Below are 17787 nucleotides of genomic sequence, written 5' to 3'. Positions count from 1 at the left end.
GCCCCGCCTCTGCGTGTAGGTTGCCTGAGGGCATCTGTTCTTTGCTCAGACAGGATGGGGTTAAAGGAGCAGCTGATTCGGGGGCTCTGGCTCATTAAGCCCCGGGGGGGAGGGGTATGGATGCGGGGCGAGCCTGCAGCGACAGAGGCCGGTGTGTGTTTTCCCGGGGAAGTTCTCCCTGGATCCTGGGACCCTGGCAGTGGCGGGCTGCACAGGCTCCCCAGAAGGGAGGTGTGGAAAGTGACCTGTGCTCGCACACAGGCTTCTTGGTGGCGGCAGCAGCAGCCTTAGCGTCTTATGCCCGTCTCTGGGGTCCACACTGATAGCCGCGGCTCATGCCCGTCTCTGGAGCTCGTTTAAGAGGCGCTCTGAATCCCCTCTCCTCAGGCACCAGAAACAATGGTCTCTTGCCTCTTAGGCAGTTCCAGACTTTTCCCAGACTCCCTCCTGGCTAGCCGTGGTGCACTAGCCCCCTTCAGGCTGTGTTCACACAGCCAACCCCAGTCCTCTCCCTGGGATCTGACCTCCGAAGCCCGAGCCTCAGCTCCCAGCCCTGCCCGCCCCGGCGGCGAGCCTCTCGGCCTGGTGAGTGCTGGTGAGTGCCGGTCGGCAGTGATCCTCCGTGCGGGAATCTCTCCGCTTTGCCCCCCGCACCCCTGTTGCTGTGCTCTCCTCCACGGCTGCGAAGCGTCCCCCCTCCGCCACCCGCAGTCTCCACCCGCGAAGGGGCTCCTAGTGTGTGGAAAGCTTTCCTCCTTCACAGCTCCCTCCCACTGGTGCAGGTCCCGTCCCTATTCTTTTGTCTCTGTTTATTCTTTTATCTTTTGCCCTACCCAGGTACGTGGGGGGTTTCTTGCCTTTTGGGAGGTCTGAGGTCTTCTGCCAGCATTCAGTAGGTGTTCTGTAGGAGTTGTTCCACGTGTAGATGTATTTCTGATGTATTTGGAAGGTGATCTCCACGTCTTACTCTTCCACCATCTTGAAGCTCCTCCTATGATACTGTTAATGAATAAGAACTAGATGATTCTAGGCTTTTAAGCTACCTTGTCTATGATCAATTCTTAACATCTTGACTTTTTGACATTTTTTTTCTCATTTTCAGAAAACATACCTCTAAATCCAGTTTATATATAAATCAAGTCATATCAGGAGTACAGGAACTGGGCTTGAAGAAAATCCTTGTGACCAAATAAAATAGATTCCCACATTTTCAAAAGAATCTTGAATCACCAAAACATAGATATATCTATAAAGACTTCTAAAGGGATTATTTTTAAAACCTGGATATCGGAAAATATTTGTGGGGGGGAAGTTTTAACATTTTCCTTGAAAGGCTTTTTTTCACTATCTTTTTGGAACTCTAAATGCAAACTACATCCAAGCCTGTGGCCTAGGAAAAGATTCTGGGGTAATAAATGTCAATGCAGCTTGGACTAGCCTACCTAGAAAGGAGAGTGTAAGAAGGACACTGAGAACTGGTGTTCATCAAGCTGTCCGTCTCCCAAGAAACACAAGTGTGTGCCCTGAGCGTGGAGTGGAAGGAATTCGTTGACAGTGAAATTCCTCGGTACCAGGCTCAAGTCAAAAAGCCTCATTTGCCTTCACTGAACAGAGAAGATTTTTCTTTAACTGACTTGATGACCTGGGATTACAACATTCTTTTGGAAAACAGTAAAAAAGATAGCCGTTTTCTTCACATAAGACCATGTAATTTACTCAGCACTTGCTTCATTCCATGCTTCTGAAAAGTAAATTCCATGGTAGAAGCAGTTATGTACTAAGGTTCATACTAAACGTTTCAATCAGATTTGACGTTTTCTAAAAAGTCTTCACAGTGGCAACTCTGTATATGCAGACTTAAAACTCTGGCCCTGTACTCCTTTCTTGTGTGACATTGTTTTTCAGTGCATAAGGTTTGGTTATAAAAACTTCTAGCACAGTTAAAGTTTTCTTGAAAATAGTAAATACCTCGGGTTGTGTAATCTGTAACATGGCCCAGTTACAAATTTATAATATTCTAGACTAACATCAGTTCTAGATTACTTTTAGAAACTGTCTACTGGGGAAAAAATTATAAAAACTAAAATGCAAGATTAATTGTCATATCTCACACTTGTTTGGGAGTATAAAGACAATGTTCAGTCCTTTGAAATAACAGTATCTAGCAGTCCTGTAAAATATTCTCAACGTGGAAGGCAACCTGACTCTAAAGAAAATGCCACTTAGATTGTTAATTAATTATATTCTATGCTAATTGGATAGTCATAGCGTAGTAGATACGAAGCCAAACATATTAAAGACTCTGCCTTAACCTAGCAATAGTGTAATTTGTTTGGGGCTGTAGTTCTTTCAGATTAATCAGTTGGTCTCCTCACAGTTTTACTATGTTTACTGTGTTACTATTCACATTTAAACGCTAAAATCTTTAAGCAATGTAAGTTTTCACTTATGGTCTCCAAGACTGACAAAGTCTAAATTAACTAATCAGAGAATCTAAAAGATCACAAATTATGTTTTTTCAATGACATGTTTCCCATTAGAGCTTGTTTTTAACTGGACTGCTGTGCATGTTGAATGGGTACAACATTTGCAACCATTTATCACGTTGGGGCAAGCGATGCTAATACGGCTGACGGCTGACGGCTGACAGTTCTGCTCTTAGAAGAGGGCCGTGCTTTCTGTTGCATGCATTACACTGACCCTGTACTTTCTTTCCTTTCCTTTGTTTCCTGTGCCATGCTTGCTGTGTAGCAAATGGAATCTCTTGCAGTAAGTTAACTTTCTTTCCTACTCTTTGTCCATTTAGGCATGGACCCATAACAATCTTATTTTTACTGTTACTATTATATCTCTTAGCATGTTTTCCCTTTTTTGTTTCATTTTCTTTTATTTGGTAGACTGAGACATGTAGTTTATTAGCATTCTGGGCTGCTTTCCTCCCAAAGTAGAAACCTATGTTGCTATGAACTCTCATGTTATCACTAGAATATTTTTAGAAATAACTACCATTATCTGACACTTAGAAAAGTCAGAGTTTTCATATCTAGGTTTCACCCTAAATTGTGAAAGGTGACATTTTGTTTTTAAACAATACTTTTTTTGTCTGAGAGTCTCTGGCAGTTGTCTTTTATACCAGATTTTGAAAAGGTTTCCACAAAGGCAAGTTTAAATTATCATAAAATGTGTTACTAAAACAACCAAACATCTAGTTTGGGTTAGCAAACGAGTGTAGCTACTTCTTTACACTTAGGCTGGTTACCAGCATTGAGAGATCAAATAAATCTAAGTAGAATTGCTTTTTCCCCCTAAGGGCCAGGGAGAGAGGAGAAAGAAAACTCCATCCAGCATGGTCTTAGCATGAACTTTAGTCACTTTTAAAATTAGAGTCAAGAGTATGTTAATAATACTATTAATGGAATATGCTTCCTAAAAACCTACATTTAAATTCTTGTCATTTCTCTCCTTAAACTGATTTGGGGGGAACAGTTTTAAGTCACGTCAGTGGCTCTCCTTAAACTGATTTGGGGGGAACAATTTTAAGTCACGTCAGTGGCTCTCCTTAAACTGATTTGGGGGGAACAATTTTAAGTCACGTCAGTGGCTCTCCTTAAACCGATTTGGGGGGAACAATTTTAAGTCACGTCAGTGGCTCTCAATGCTTACTGAGTTCTTTATAGTCCATTAGTGAAAGAAAGGCCCTATTTATCCTTACTTAACCACATTTGAAAACTGAACAGTGAAGTGTTTGGTTTAAGCCACATATCTCACCCACTTTCAGTGGTGACTGCTGAGCCATTAAATTCTATCTAGTGAAGGCTGTCCTTTTCCTCTAGCAGAATCCCATCTGCTACCTAGGAGCTAACCCTTTCTTGGGATGAAACAGGCAAAGTTTAGAGGCCATTGAGCAGATACAGCTCAAAGAGTACTATGATCATTGGTGTTGGAATTACTCATGGTTTATTCTTCCCTTACAGTGCATGTAAGCTGTATAATGAAAACATTTTCAATTCCAGAGGTGTCTGTAGAGCTCCAGGGCCATTTTGTATGCATATTTTTTAACGTTCTTTCCACAGAAAGTTTTGCATGCTTTCATGATTTCTCCTTTTTGTAAGCATTTTGGGCCCTTTTTATATCTCTTTAATTCAACAAATTTGTTGAGCACTGAGTAGAAGCATCATCATTAAACCTGATGCAGCACCTTAGACAGTCACGTGGCTCTTGTGTTTACACAGACTTTAGGATGAGTGCCTACACCCTAAATGGCAGCCAGAGTTGTCACAAGGAATAATCTCCCAAGTGTCTGCTGAATTTATAAATTTAACACCTAGAACCACTTAATGCTGTGCCTTTTAAATATACCTTTAATAAAAAGAAATTGTGTTCAAAGATGTATAGCTTATAAAAATTAAGACTGCAGTTATAATTTGTAGATATTAAACCTGTAATTTAATTGGCGAATATAATGGAAATTTGGCAGTTCACTAAGTCCCTTTATAGCTAGCTACTACTTCTTTCTAATTAGTCATCCTCCAGGAGCTGTTTTATTCTATATTACACAGTGAATTTCTCACTGATAGTCATTGATTGGATTTATTGTTCTGTTTTATTTAGAATGGTAACAACTAGTTATGGTTCCTTGATTTAAAAAAAAAAAAAAGGTGCATTAGTCTCCACTAAGATTTCACTTACTATACAAGAATGATCCTTAATAACTCTTTCTTCCCATGCAAATTCTCTCTTTAGCAACTGGAACTGTGTCAGAGGTTGTATAAGCTACACTTCCAGCTGCTGCTGCTTTTTCAGTCGTACTGTAAGCTCATCGGCCAGGTGCACGAAGTCAGCTCCATGCCAGAGGTGAGCCTGCCCACTCCCGACCCCAGGTCCTGCCATGAGTATCACTGCTTTCCTTTCGTTCTCCCTCCTGCCAGTTTATAAATGTCCAAGTGATTTTATTTCCACATAATCCTTTCACTCAAGCACAAGTCTTAAATACCAGTGTCTTATATTTATTTCCATGCTCACGTGGCAGTGCCAGGACTAGGGTGAGGCAAGTGACATACCTGGACACAAAATACAAGGACGACCTTCAGGGTGAGCCCCTCCCTGAATGCTATGCCGAGGGCCTCACTTGCCTCCCCCTGGCCCTGTGTCTGGGGATCCTTATTTGAAAAAGTTCCTTGTGTTACGGTTTTTCTGACCTCTAGCTGTTCATACTTGATCCTACATTGAGGTAAGAAGGAAAATAACTACATGATGTTTGACTCTCTTCAGCTTCCCTGCTCTGCTTAGCATCCGGATGCATTAATACTTTTAATGTAAAAGGTAAAGTAACTTGAGCATACAGCTTCTGAGTGAGCCAAATTTTTCCTAGACTTGAAAAAATACTACTGCAGTGTAGTAGATGAAATAATGGTGGTGTACACTGGATATTGTGGAAGCTCAGAGGGTGAGTGCCTAGTTCAGCTGGAGACAAGGAGGTTGAAAGAGGAAACTTTCTGGAGGAGATCACACCTGATTCTTAAAGGATGAGTTAGAATTAGAGAGATGAAGTGGGGGGTAAGGAGGAATGTTCCAGTAAGAAACAACAGCGTGGGCATAAACATGGTAGTGAGAAAGAGATAGGAACTACAAGTACAGGCAATTGAGGATTGCTAGACTATAAAATGCAAACCAAAAGGAACGATGGACTAAGGCGGAAGAGATAAGTAAGGTGAGATCACGCAAGACGCTGCACCTGTGAGTATTTTAGTTAGATCTTCACGGCAGGGATGTGGAGGGTGGATTTGGTGACAACTAGACTGGAGACAGACAGACCAGTCAGTTATGAGGCCGCTGAAATAGCTCAGATAAGAGGTGAGAGTTTGAACTAGGACAGAAGTGCTAGGTAAGGAGAGGGAGGAAACGTGGGAGATATTTTAGGACAAAAGGTCACTGAAACTGATGGGGTTGTGGGGGGAGGAGTGGGGGACGATGCTCAGGTCCCCTCTCAGATGAACTATGTAACCACAGTGCCACAGCTAAGACAGGGATGTCGGAGGAGGCCTGACACAATTGTACATCCACAGCTCCTGCCTGCTCGTCAGTGACCGACCCTGCCTGCTAGATCCCATCTTGCATGTAGTTAAATACAAGGATCTGCTGCTAAAGGTGCAGATGTGCTGTCAGGGAACAGTCATGAGTCCATGAAACAATCCCATTGCAAGCAGCGGAGTGAGGATGGAGCCTAGAAACCTCATGTCTGAGTTGGGGGTAGGGGAGGAGGAGACAGAATGACAGCCATTTAACCATAATTATTACTCAGTGTGGAAAAAAGGAAAAGTGACTATAGTTTTTAAATATACAGTTCACCCTTGAACAACATGAGTTTGAACTGTGAGTCCACTTACCTATGTGGATTTTTTCAATAAATATATTGGAAATTTGAAAAATCTCGCAAACATACCTAGAAATAGATATGTCGTGACTACATAAAATATATGTAGACATACATATAACATACAAAATATGTATTAATGGACTGTGTGTTATCAGTAAGGCTTTCGGTCAACAGGGGGCTGTTAGTAGTTAAGTTCTAGGGGCGGGGGTGGGTGGGTAGGTGGAACCAGAAGTTAGACCGTGCCTCTAACCCTGAGTTGCTCAAGGGTCAACTGTCCTTTCACAGATCCCAATTTCAAGGGAGACAGGAGTCAGACATCGTTGTTTATGAAGAGCTCTTCACAAACGAGTTTTCCTCCACAGAATCACAAATTATCAGATAAAAGAAAAGACAGCTGATGACTGGGATTTGCCCCATTGTCAAGATAAGCTTTACTCTTCTGGAAAGTAGGAACCGAACCCTCAGAGTCCATTCCCTGCTCCAAAAATAGAGGACAATGCACATGAAATTCACATGTCATTTTCCATATTAAAAAAGTAATTCACGTTTCACTTAAGAGTAGTAAATTATATGTTTCATACCGTGTGTGTGTGTATATTATTATTTTAAATCTAATAAATTTAAAGTGAATTTTTCCTTAATTATTTTAAATCTAGGTAAGTTTTAAATACTTTACACACACATAATTTAAAACTTACCTAGGGCTTCCCTGGTGGTGCAGTGGTTGAGAGTCTGCCTGCTGATGCAGGGGACATGGGTTCGTGCCCCAGTCCAGGAAGATCCCACATGCCACGGAGCGGCTGGGCCCGTGAGCCATGGCCGCTGAGCCTGCGCGTCCAGAGCCTGTGCTCCGCAACGGGAGAGACCACAACAGTGAGAGGCCTGCGTACCGCAAAAAAAAAAAAAAAATTACCTAGATTTAAAATAAGAAATTCACTTTCACACTTAAAAACTATATGTCTAAGACACTCTAACAACTTATGTAAAAGGATTACCTCCTTGAATTTTGAACGTGGGGCTGGAGTACAGAGTTGTATTTAATCGGCATCTGTGTGAAGACAGTCCTTGAGGGCTTCAGTTCTATACCTTGTACGGTGAGCAGGCTGGGAATGAAAACAGGTAAAGATGCTGGGTAAATCAACTTTTCAAAGAAACTGGGCATCCTCAGCTTACATGACAAAGGGAAACAAAAAACCTTTAAATTCATCTCAGTTTCTTTTAAATGCTCTGGAGGTCAAACTGCAAAAGAGCTGTCTTCCACTGTACACTTTGGAGGCACCTTTAAGAAGTGACACAGGTTCTCTTTATGATTTACTTTTTAACAGCTCAGAATCTTTGGGTTCCAGTAATTCTGAGGGAAAATATCTCTTACTTGTAACATGAATACTAACATTACATTGAGATTTTTCCTCCTCCCTCTTAAAATTATGTCTTTCATCTTTTCCCGTGGCATAGGAGTAGGGAGAAAAGTTTATTCTTCAAACAGCATCTGTGTTCATAATTAAATTTATTGGGCACTTTTGTGCCAAGCTGTTTGTTTAATCTTTAAAATAACCTGAGAGGTGGGTAATATCTTCAATCTCACAGATGATAAAACTAAGGCACGTAAAAGTTTGTTTACTTGACTATGCAGTAGTCAATAATGCAGAACTGGCATCTAATAAACCCAGCGTTATCCACCTACCGAGCCTGTTCTCTTGTGCATTTTACTTCTACGTATGCCCTTCTGCTTAAATAGACGACATTTTAAAAGGAGTCAATCTTTTATATAAGGAGAGCATCCCAGCTGTTGATATAGTTGAATACAACGCATTCAGCCCCATAACCCTACATATACCACGCAGTACGGTTTCATCTGTCCTATTTTAGTTTACCGAGATATTAAGCTTCTGCGTAACCAGACCTCATACAAATTTTTTTTTACTTTGGGGATGTAAAATCCAGCCTGCAACTAAATACAGTAAAAATACTTTTTTTTTTTTTTAACAGCTGCTAAATATGTCCAGGGAACTGAGTGACCTAAAGAAAAACCTGAAGGAGGCTACTGCAGCCATCACAGCCGACCCTCTCTACATAGAGGGGGCGTGGTCTGAGCCGACCTTCACGTCCACTGAAGCAGCCATCCAGTCCATGCTCGAGTGCTTGAAAAACAATGAACTTGGCAAGGCTTTACGGCAAATCCGGGAATGCAGGTGACGCTACTATTTCTATTTAGAGACGGTTAAAGGAAATGCATGCCTAATAGTTACTTTGTCATGGCTGGGGACTAAATCACTACCGAAGGAACACCGAGATGTTTATATAAACCCTTCTCAGATCCTTCCCATTACCATGCCAGAAACATCAGATTTCAGGACTTATTGTTTGAAGTGTTGGTTTCGGTTCTGGTCATCTCTAAAATGTTCAAACACTTCAAAGTATACGCCAACATAATTTTAAAACTAATTATTTGAATGTAGCCTCTTTGGGTTTTTTCTCCCTACATTTTGATAGTATATTCACATTCATTGTAACCAGAATGCTATAGCAAATAAATATTTTAAGATTATGGGATTCCATTCTGATATTTTTTTACTTTAGATATTTTATCAAAACCAATAATATTCAATATTCTAAAACTGATCATGTGATGTCTGCACAACTCTGAATATTACTAAAAAAGCCACAGAACTATATATTTTAGATAGCTGAATTGTACAGTTTGTGAATTATATCTCAACAAAAGCTTTTGTATTAAAAGAGCAATTTTCTTATACTAATAAAAACTCATAACCTCTCAACCTTGTGAATAATAGTGCCTCTAATCTGCTCTTCTTTTCTGACTGCAGAAGTCTGTGGCCCAATGACATCTTTGGAAGCAGTTCTGACGATGAGGTCCAGACACTACTGAATATTTATTTCCGTCATCAAACTCTGGGACAAACAGGTACTTACGCACTGGTGGGGTCTAACCAGAGCCTGACCGAGATCTGCACCAAGCTGATGGAGCTGAACATGGAGATCCGGGACATGATCCGCAGGGCCCAGAGCTACCGGGTCCTCACCGCTTTCCTTCCAGACTCCAGTGTTTCCGGCACTAGTCTCTGACAGGAGCCTTCCGTCCCCCATGGGTGCCAAGCTGGGGGTGCTGCCATGCTGGGGTGACGTCATTCAGTGTCTTCTCGGCCTTCAAAAGGCTTGGTCAGACTGTTCTCCCTCTTGTTACCTGTAGGACTTTTTCTAAAGAGGATGGCAGAACTTCCCACGTGTAGCAATACTATAAGAACCAAGGTAGCATAGGACATTCTGGAACAACCTCCATCCGTCATGCTGTGTGGCACAAATGTGTTATTTTACTGAGCAAATGCAACTCACTACTGAAGATGTGACTTCCATTGCATACCAAAGCCGACTACTCTGCACAGTACCTTCCTTTCTAGAAACAATTTTAGATTGGCAAAAGTGCAATGTTTTCTTCGCTAAAAATATTTTATATTCTAAAACTTGTACATTCTTTCCTTTTCTTTTTTTTTTTTCTTTTTTTGGTGGGCTGAGGAAGGGGCAGGCAGAATGAAGCTGGCCACTGAAAATTGTAAGACGGTCAAAAGCTGACAGCCTGTATATGTGAAAAGGGAATTGTAAATGGACAATTTAATGTACACTGAAATTTGAATACAATTACTGTATCTAAAAGGAGCTGCTATGAAGTACCTTTCTTATGTTGCTAGGCTACTGTTTCGAAAGCCCTGGATCTCTTTGCAGGGGTCTGTGATTAGGACCCTCGCACCGAAAATGGTCCAGAGAGACCTTTTTTTTAAAGGATCTTGGCTGCTTTTTACTATAAGGTTGCTTTTATGAGCATATTTATACTACAGAATGATGAGTGTTAATTTTAACCAACTTGGCCATTTTGTAGAAAAAAGTTAAAGACATTCAACATTATAAATTCCAAGTCTTTCCACCTGTTATGCATGCATATTTTAATATCCGTTTGGATAGTTGGAAGTAGAATCATAACGGTAAAATATGAGTTGTCACTTTGTTTCTTAAGAAATGTCATTTTATTTGTAATATATATGTAAAGGGCCATTCTTAAGTTTTCTCCTTAAACTTAATGCTGTCAAGTGTTAGCTGTGTGCATGTAAACCTGTTGCACATTAGAAACATTCAAAGTTTATCTGTGTAACTTATTCACTCTGTAAATACATTTAAAGTTTTTGTGATGTAATCTCGGTTAATATTCTCTTTAGACTAAAAGAAAAAAATACATATTGACCACAGGTTTTATTTCTGCTTAATGAAGATTTTTGCCGTTGACACATTTATAGTTTTGTGTGTGGGGTGCCACACTCATATGTGTTCCATGAATGGCAGCCAGTGGGGTTGTGAGGCAGTACAGTGACCCTGGGAGCAGGAGGCCTCTGTAACCTCTTGAAGTGGACACCAAAGACTGTGACCCTCACCCAGTGCTCACTGGGATCAAAGAGAGAAATCAGAGAAGAACAAGAGCTCTAATTGTCCATAACCTATCATTAGGTTGTCATCCTTAAAATTCTGAAATAGACCCATAACGATCAGGAAAAAGTAGTAAGAGTTTTTGTTCTTTCACCAAAACCCATCTATTCTTCACCCCACTCAAAAAACAGGGTCATGGAGACACATAACAATCTGATCTCTATGGTCTTCCTACTCATACTTCTTAGATTAACAAATATAACTTGCTCTCCTAACATGCACCAACTAAATCATAAGTAGTAATTTTCTAGACGTACCCTGCAACAGAGGCTAACCCAAGATTTTTTTTAATGTTACCATAGGTACAAAGTTATGCACTTATTTTAAAGACTTTCTGGACATTGCTGTCAACATACTCTTCTGATGATTTTCACCTTACCTTAAAGATGATTCTCCATGATTTGTCGAAAAGAAACTGAATCACAATCTCTCTGAAAAAAAGTCTTACATAATGCAGGTCTCTGTGGTTAACAACACTAGCCAACTCTCAGAGTTCTGCTGGGACCCACAGTAGATAGGACTGACCAGTCATGACTGAATTTTCCACCATGGCCTCTAACCCAGCAAAGAACCGCCATGATGGGTTACTCTTTTAAAAAACCGAGATTTCAGTAATATCTTATAATCTGTAGTTATGGGAAGTAATGGGTTTTTTTCTGTTTATTTTTTAAAAAAACAGATTTGTTAATGTGAAACATTTCTTCTACTTTTCCACTATTTCTTAACCTTCTTACCCTTGAGTATAAAAGAAAGGCCCTTTGAAGCTGCAGACCTGCCCCATTTGAGCCCAACAATCAATGATTTCAGAGCTGCAGTCCAATCTCCTTGGCTATTGTGTTGTGCCTCTGTTACTGAAGTGTTAATTTTCACTTTGCAAGGAACAGGGATGGAGAAGAGAGAAGAGGTAGAGATAGCCACCCAAAGGAGAGGGCAGATATCTAACAGATGCTTCTGGGATAAGAGAAATACCTCCTCATACCCCCATGCTTTCTAGTCCCAAAACATGATACACTTTACCCACGGGCGTAAAACAGTTCAGACAGGTGCACTGCAACTTAGACATAACTTGATTAAAATTGTAGTGTCCAAATCGAGTATCTTAGAAAAAGCACCATACATTTTAGAGGCATGCGAATGTCTTATTCTCACTAATAGGTGAGACCGTTAATACGTTAGTACAGCTGTGAAATAAAGATGCTTGTAACTTAGCATTGCACCTGCACACGTGTCCACAAACATGCACAGAGTTAGGTCTTAGGGCTCTTCAGTTTCCAAATCTTAATGCTGTTCTTTTCAGTGAACTGCAAATTACAGAAACAAGGGGGGAGAGCATCTAGGGAGGGGAACAAGCAGGGGTGCCCAGAGAGGTCATGGAAGCTCTGCACACTTTCCCCAAGCCCTGCCCTACACATCTGTTCCACATGGGTGTTCATCTGTTTCTTATATCCTTTAAGAACAAACCAGTAACAGTATTATCAGTTAAGACGGATTCCTTTCAGAAGCTTGGTGTTATCCTCACTACAGTCTTGCTGCTCCAAGCACACAGATCAATATTGGCTACCTCTTCTGGGAGCCTGGAAGAAACACAGACTCTCAGGTCCTACTGCAGACCTACAGATTTAGAATCTACATTTTGACAGAACCCTCAGAGAGATCCCCAGAAAGATGGCAGAGTAGAAGGACCTGAGCTCACCCACCTCACGAAAACACCAAAATCAAAACAGCTGAATGACCATTGACAAAAAACGACTGGAACCTACCAAAAAGATAATCTACTTCCAAAGACAAAAAAGAAGCCACAATGAGACGGTAGGAGGGTTCCATTCGCGATATAATCAAATCCCATACCCACCAGGTGGGCGACCCCCAAACTGAAAAATAATCATATCACAGAGGTTCTCCCACAGGAGTGAGAGTTCTGAGCCCCAGGTCAGGCAACCTACTATGGGGATCTGGAATTGGGAGGAGGAGCCCCCAGAGCATTTGGCTTTGAAGGTCAGAGGGGCTTGATCGCAGAAACTCCACAGAACTGGGGGAAACAGAAATGTCACTCTTGGAGGGCGCACACAAAATTTCATGTGCACTGGGACCCAGTGGAAAAAGCAGTGACTTCATAAGAGCCTGGGAAAGACCTACCTGCTGATCTTGGAGAGTGTCCTGGAGAGGAAGGAGGTGGCTGTGGCTCACTGTTGGGACAAGGACACTGGTGGCAGAGGTACTGGGGAGTACTCATTGGTGTAAGCTGTCCTGGAGGCCGCCATTTTGATGCCAAGGCCTGGCCCTACCCAACAGCCCAAATGCTACCCATAATGTTGGGATGCCTCAGGCCAAACAACCAACAGGGTAGGAATGCAGCCCCACCCTTCAGCAGACTTTAAGGCTGCTTAAAGTCTTCCTGAGCCCACAGCTGCCTATAAACACACCCTTTGACATGGCCCTACCCACCAGAGGGACAAGACCCAGCTCCACCCACCAGTGGGCAGGCATGAGTCCCTCCCAACAGGAAGCCTGTACAAGGCTCTTAGACCTCATCTACCAGGGGGCAGACACCAGAAGCAAGAGGAACTATAATTCTGCAGACTATAGGAGAGCAAACACATAAAGTTAGACAAAATGAGACAGCAGAGTAATATGTTCCAGATAAAACCTCAGAACAACTAAGTGAAGTGGAGATAGGCAATCTACCCAAAAAAGAACTCAGAGTAATTAAAGATGATCCAAGATCTCAGAAAAAGAATGGAAGCACAGACCAAGAAGATACAAGAAATGTTTAACAAAGAGCTAGAAAATTTAAAGAACAGATGAAAAATAAAATAACTGAAAGGAAAAATAGACTAGAAGGAATCAATAGCAGAATTAATGAGGCAAAGGAATGTATAAGTGAGATGGAAGACAGAATAGTGGAAATCATTGCCACAGAACAGAATAAAGAATGAAAAGAAATGAGGACAGTCTACAAGACCTCTGGGACAACATTAAACACACCAACATTCACATTATAAGGGTCCCAGAAAGACAGAAGAAAGAGAAAGGACCTGAGAAAATATTTGAAAAGATAATAGCCAAAAACTTCCCTAACATGGGAAAGGAAACAGTCACCCAAGTCTAGGAAGCACAGAGAGTCCCATACAGGATAAACCCAAGGAGGAACCTGCCGAGACACATATTAATCATACTGACAAAAATTAAAGACAAATAGAAAATATTAAAAACAACAAGGGGAAAGCAACAAATAACATACAAGGGAATCCTCATAAGGTTATCAGCTGATTTTTCAGCAGAAACTCTGCAGCCTGGAAGGGAGTGTCATGATATATTTAAAGTGATGAAAGGGAAAAATCTACAAGGAAGAATACTCTAACCAGCAGTGCTCTCATTCACATTCAACAGAGAAATCAAAAGCTTTACAGACAAGCAAAAGCTAAGAGAATTCAGCACCACCAAACCAGCTTTACAACAAAGGCTAAAGGAACTTCTCTAGGTAGAAAAGAAAAGCCCACAACTAGAAACAAGAAAATTACAAATGGGAAAGCTCACTGGTAAAGGCAAACATACAGTAAATATAGGAAATCATCCACACACAAATATACCAAAAGCAGCAATCATGAGAAGAGGACAGTACAAATGCAGGCTATTGAAAATGCATTTGAAATTAACAGACCAGCAACTTAACACAATCCTGTATATATATAGACTGCTATATCAAAACCTCATGGTAGCTGCAAACCGAAAATCAACAATAGATATACACACAAAAAAGAAAAAGTAATCCAAACACAACACTAAAGACAGTCATCAAATCACAAGAGAAGACAAAAAAAGAGGAAGAGAAGAAAGAAGACCTATGAAAACAATCCCCAAACAATTAACAAAATAGAAATAAGAACATACATACTGGGGGACTTCCCTGGCAGTCCAGTGGTTAAGACTCTGCACTTCCAATGCAGGGGGCATGGGCTTGATCCCTATTCAGGGAACTAAGATCCCACATGTTGCAAAGCGTGGCCAAAAAAAACACACACAAAAAAATACATATTGGTAATTGCCTTAAATGTAAGTAGATTAAATGCTCCAACCAAAAGACACCGAGTGCTGAATGGATACAAAAACAAGACCCATATATATGCTGTCTACAAGAGGCCCACTTCAGACCTAGGGACAAATACAGACTGAAAGTGAGAGGATGGAAGAAGGTATTCCACGCAAATGTAAATCAAAAGAAAGCTGGAATAGCAATACTCACATCAGACAAAATAGACTTTAAAATAAAGACTGTTATAAGAGACAAAGAAGGACACGACATAATGATCAGAGATCAATCCAAGAAGAAGATATAACTATTGTAAATAGTTATACACACCCATTACAGGAGCACAGCACCTCAATATATAAAGCAAATACTAACAGCCATAAACAGAGAAGTTGACAGTAACACAATAATCGTGGGGGACTTTAACACCCCACTTTCATCAATGGACAGATCATCCAGACAGAAAAAAATAAGGAAACACAGGCCATAATGACATTAGACCAGATGGACTTAATTGATATTTATAGACTATTCCATCTGAAAGCAGCAAAATACACATTCTTCTCAAGTGCATATGGAACATTCTCCAGGATAGATCACATGCTGGGCCATTAAGCAAGCCTCAATATTTAAGAAAACTGAAATCATATCAAGCATCTTTTCTGACCACAATGCTATGAGATTAGGAATCAACTACAAGAAAAAAAACTGTAAAAAAACACAAACAAGTGGAGGCTAAAAAATATGCTACTAAACAGCCAATGGATCACTGAGAAAAGCAAAGAGAAAATCAAAAAAATACCCAGAGAAAAATGAGAATGAAAACACAGTGATCTAAAACCTATGAGACACAGAAAAAGCAGTCCTAAGAGGGAAGCTTACAGCAATACAATCTTACCTCAGGAAACAAGAAAAATCCCAAATAAGCAACCTAACTTTACACCAAAAGCAACTAGACAAAGAAGAACAAACAAAACCCAAAGTTAGTAGAAGGAAAGAAATCATAAAGATCAGAGCAGAAATAAATGAAATAGAGATGAAGAAAACAATAGAAAAGACCAATGAAACTAAAAGCTGATTCTTGGAAAAGATAAACAAAATTGATAAACCTTTAGCCAGACTCATCAAGAAAAAAAGTGAGAGGGCTTAAATCAGTAAAATTAGAAATGAAGAAGGAGAAGTTACAACTGACACCACAGAAATACAAAAGATCATAAGAGACTACTGTACAAGCAACTATATGCCAGTAAAATGGACAACCTAGAAGAAATAGACAAATTCTAAGAAAGGTACAATCTACCAGAACTGAACCAGGAAGAGAAAATATGAACAGACCAATCACAAGCACTGAAATTGAAACAGTGATTTTAAAACTCCTACAAACAAAAATCCAGGACTAGATGGCATCACAGGCAAATTCTATCAAACATTTAGAGGAGAGCTAACACCTATCCTTCTGAAACTATTTTTAAAAAGAGAGAGGAAGGAACACTCCCAGACTCATTCTATGATCGTCTATCACCCTGATACCAAAATCAGAAAAAGACACCACAAAAAAAGAAAATTACAGGCCAATATCATCGATGAACATAGAAGCAAGAATCCTCAACAAAATACTAGCAAACCAAGTCCAACAATACATTAAAAGTATCATACACCACGATTAAGTGGGATTTATCCGAGGGATGCAAGGATTTTTCAATATCCACAAATCATTCAGTGTGATATACCATATTAACAACCTGAAGAATAAAAACCATATGATCACCTCAATGGATGTAGAAAAAGCTTTTGACAAAATCCAACACCGATTTATGATAAAAACTCTCCAGAAAGTGGGCATGGCAGGAACATACATCAACATAATAAAGGCCATATACAACAAACCTACAGCTAACATCAGGCTCAATGATGAAAAGCTGAAAGATCAGGAGTGAGACAAGGATGTCCACTCTCCTCACCTTTATTCAATCTACTTTTGTAAATCCTAGCCATGGCAATCAGAGAAAAAAAAGAAATAAAAGGAATCCAAATTGAAAAAGAAGAAGTAAAACTCACTGTTTGCAGATGACATGATACTATACATAGAAAATCCTAAGGATGTTATCAGAAAACTACTAGAGCTCATCAATGAAATTGGTAAAGTTGCAGGATACAAAATAAATACACAGAAATCTGTTGCATTTCTATACACTAAAAACGAAAGATCAGAAAGAGAAATTAAACAAACAATCCCGACCAGTCCCTCCCATCAAGCCGCATAGACAGCCTCATCCACCAGAGGGCAGACAGCAGAAGCAAGAAGAACTACTATCCTGCAGCCTGTGGAACTAAAACTACATTCACACAAAGACAGACAAGATGAAAAGGCAGAGGGCTATATAGCAGATAAAGGAACAAGATAAAACCCCAGAAAAACAACTAAATGAAGTGGAGATAGGCAACCTTCCAGAAAAAGAATTCAGAATACTGATAGTGAAGATGATCCAGGACCTGGGGAAAAAAATGGAGGCAAAGATCGAGAAGATGCAAGAAATGTTTAACAAAGACTTAGAAAAATTAAAGAACAAACAAACAGAGATGAACAATAAAATAACTGAAATAAAAACTACACTAGAAGGAATCAACAGCATATTAACTGAGGCAGAAGAACGGATAAGTGACCTGGAAGACAGAATGGTGGAATTCACTGCTGCAGAACACACTAAAGAAAAAAGAATGAAAAGAAAGGAAGACAGCCTAAGAGACCTCTGGGACAACATTAAATGCAACAACATTCGCATTATAGGGGTCCCAGAAGAAGAAGAGAGAGAGAAAGGACCAGAGAAAATATTTGAAGAGATTATAGTCGAAAACTTCCCTAACATGGGAAAGGAAATAGCCACCC

The 17787-nt window shown here is 40.3% G+C and overlaps 1 protein-coding gene across 4 annotated transcripts in view; it reads left to right on the top strand.

Annotated features, from left to right (window-relative positions):
• FRY (FRY microtubule binding protein) overlaps positions 1-10653 on the top strand; it is a 425952-nt gene extending 415299 nt beyond the window's left edge. For all 4 annotated transcript variants that reach the window (XM_027116557.1, XM_027116555.1, XM_027116558.1 and 1 more), the window contains 3 exons: positions 4744-4854; positions 8366-8568; positions 9205-10653. In XM_027116557.1, coding sequence (XP_026972358.1) covers positions 4744-4854; positions 8366-8568; positions 9205-9463 — 573 coding nt within the window. In that variant the 3' untranslated portion in view covers positions 9464-10653. The remainder of the gene's footprint in view (positions 1-4743; positions 4855-8365; positions 8569-9204) is intronic.
• The last annotated feature ends 7134 nt before the right edge of the window (positions 10654-17787 follow it).

This window comes from Aethalodelphis obliquidens, unplaced genomic scaffold (genome assembly GCF_003676395.1).
Source record: "Aethalodelphis obliquidens isolate GAN/ISIS:26980383/991018 unplaced genomic scaffold, ASM367639v1 scaffold16, whole genome shotgun sequence".
NCBI classification, from domain to species: Eukaryota; Metazoa; Chordata; class Mammalia; order Artiodactyla; family Delphinidae; genus Aethalodelphis; species Aethalodelphis obliquidens.
This window is presented reverse-complemented; position numbering and strand designations above follow the sequence as displayed.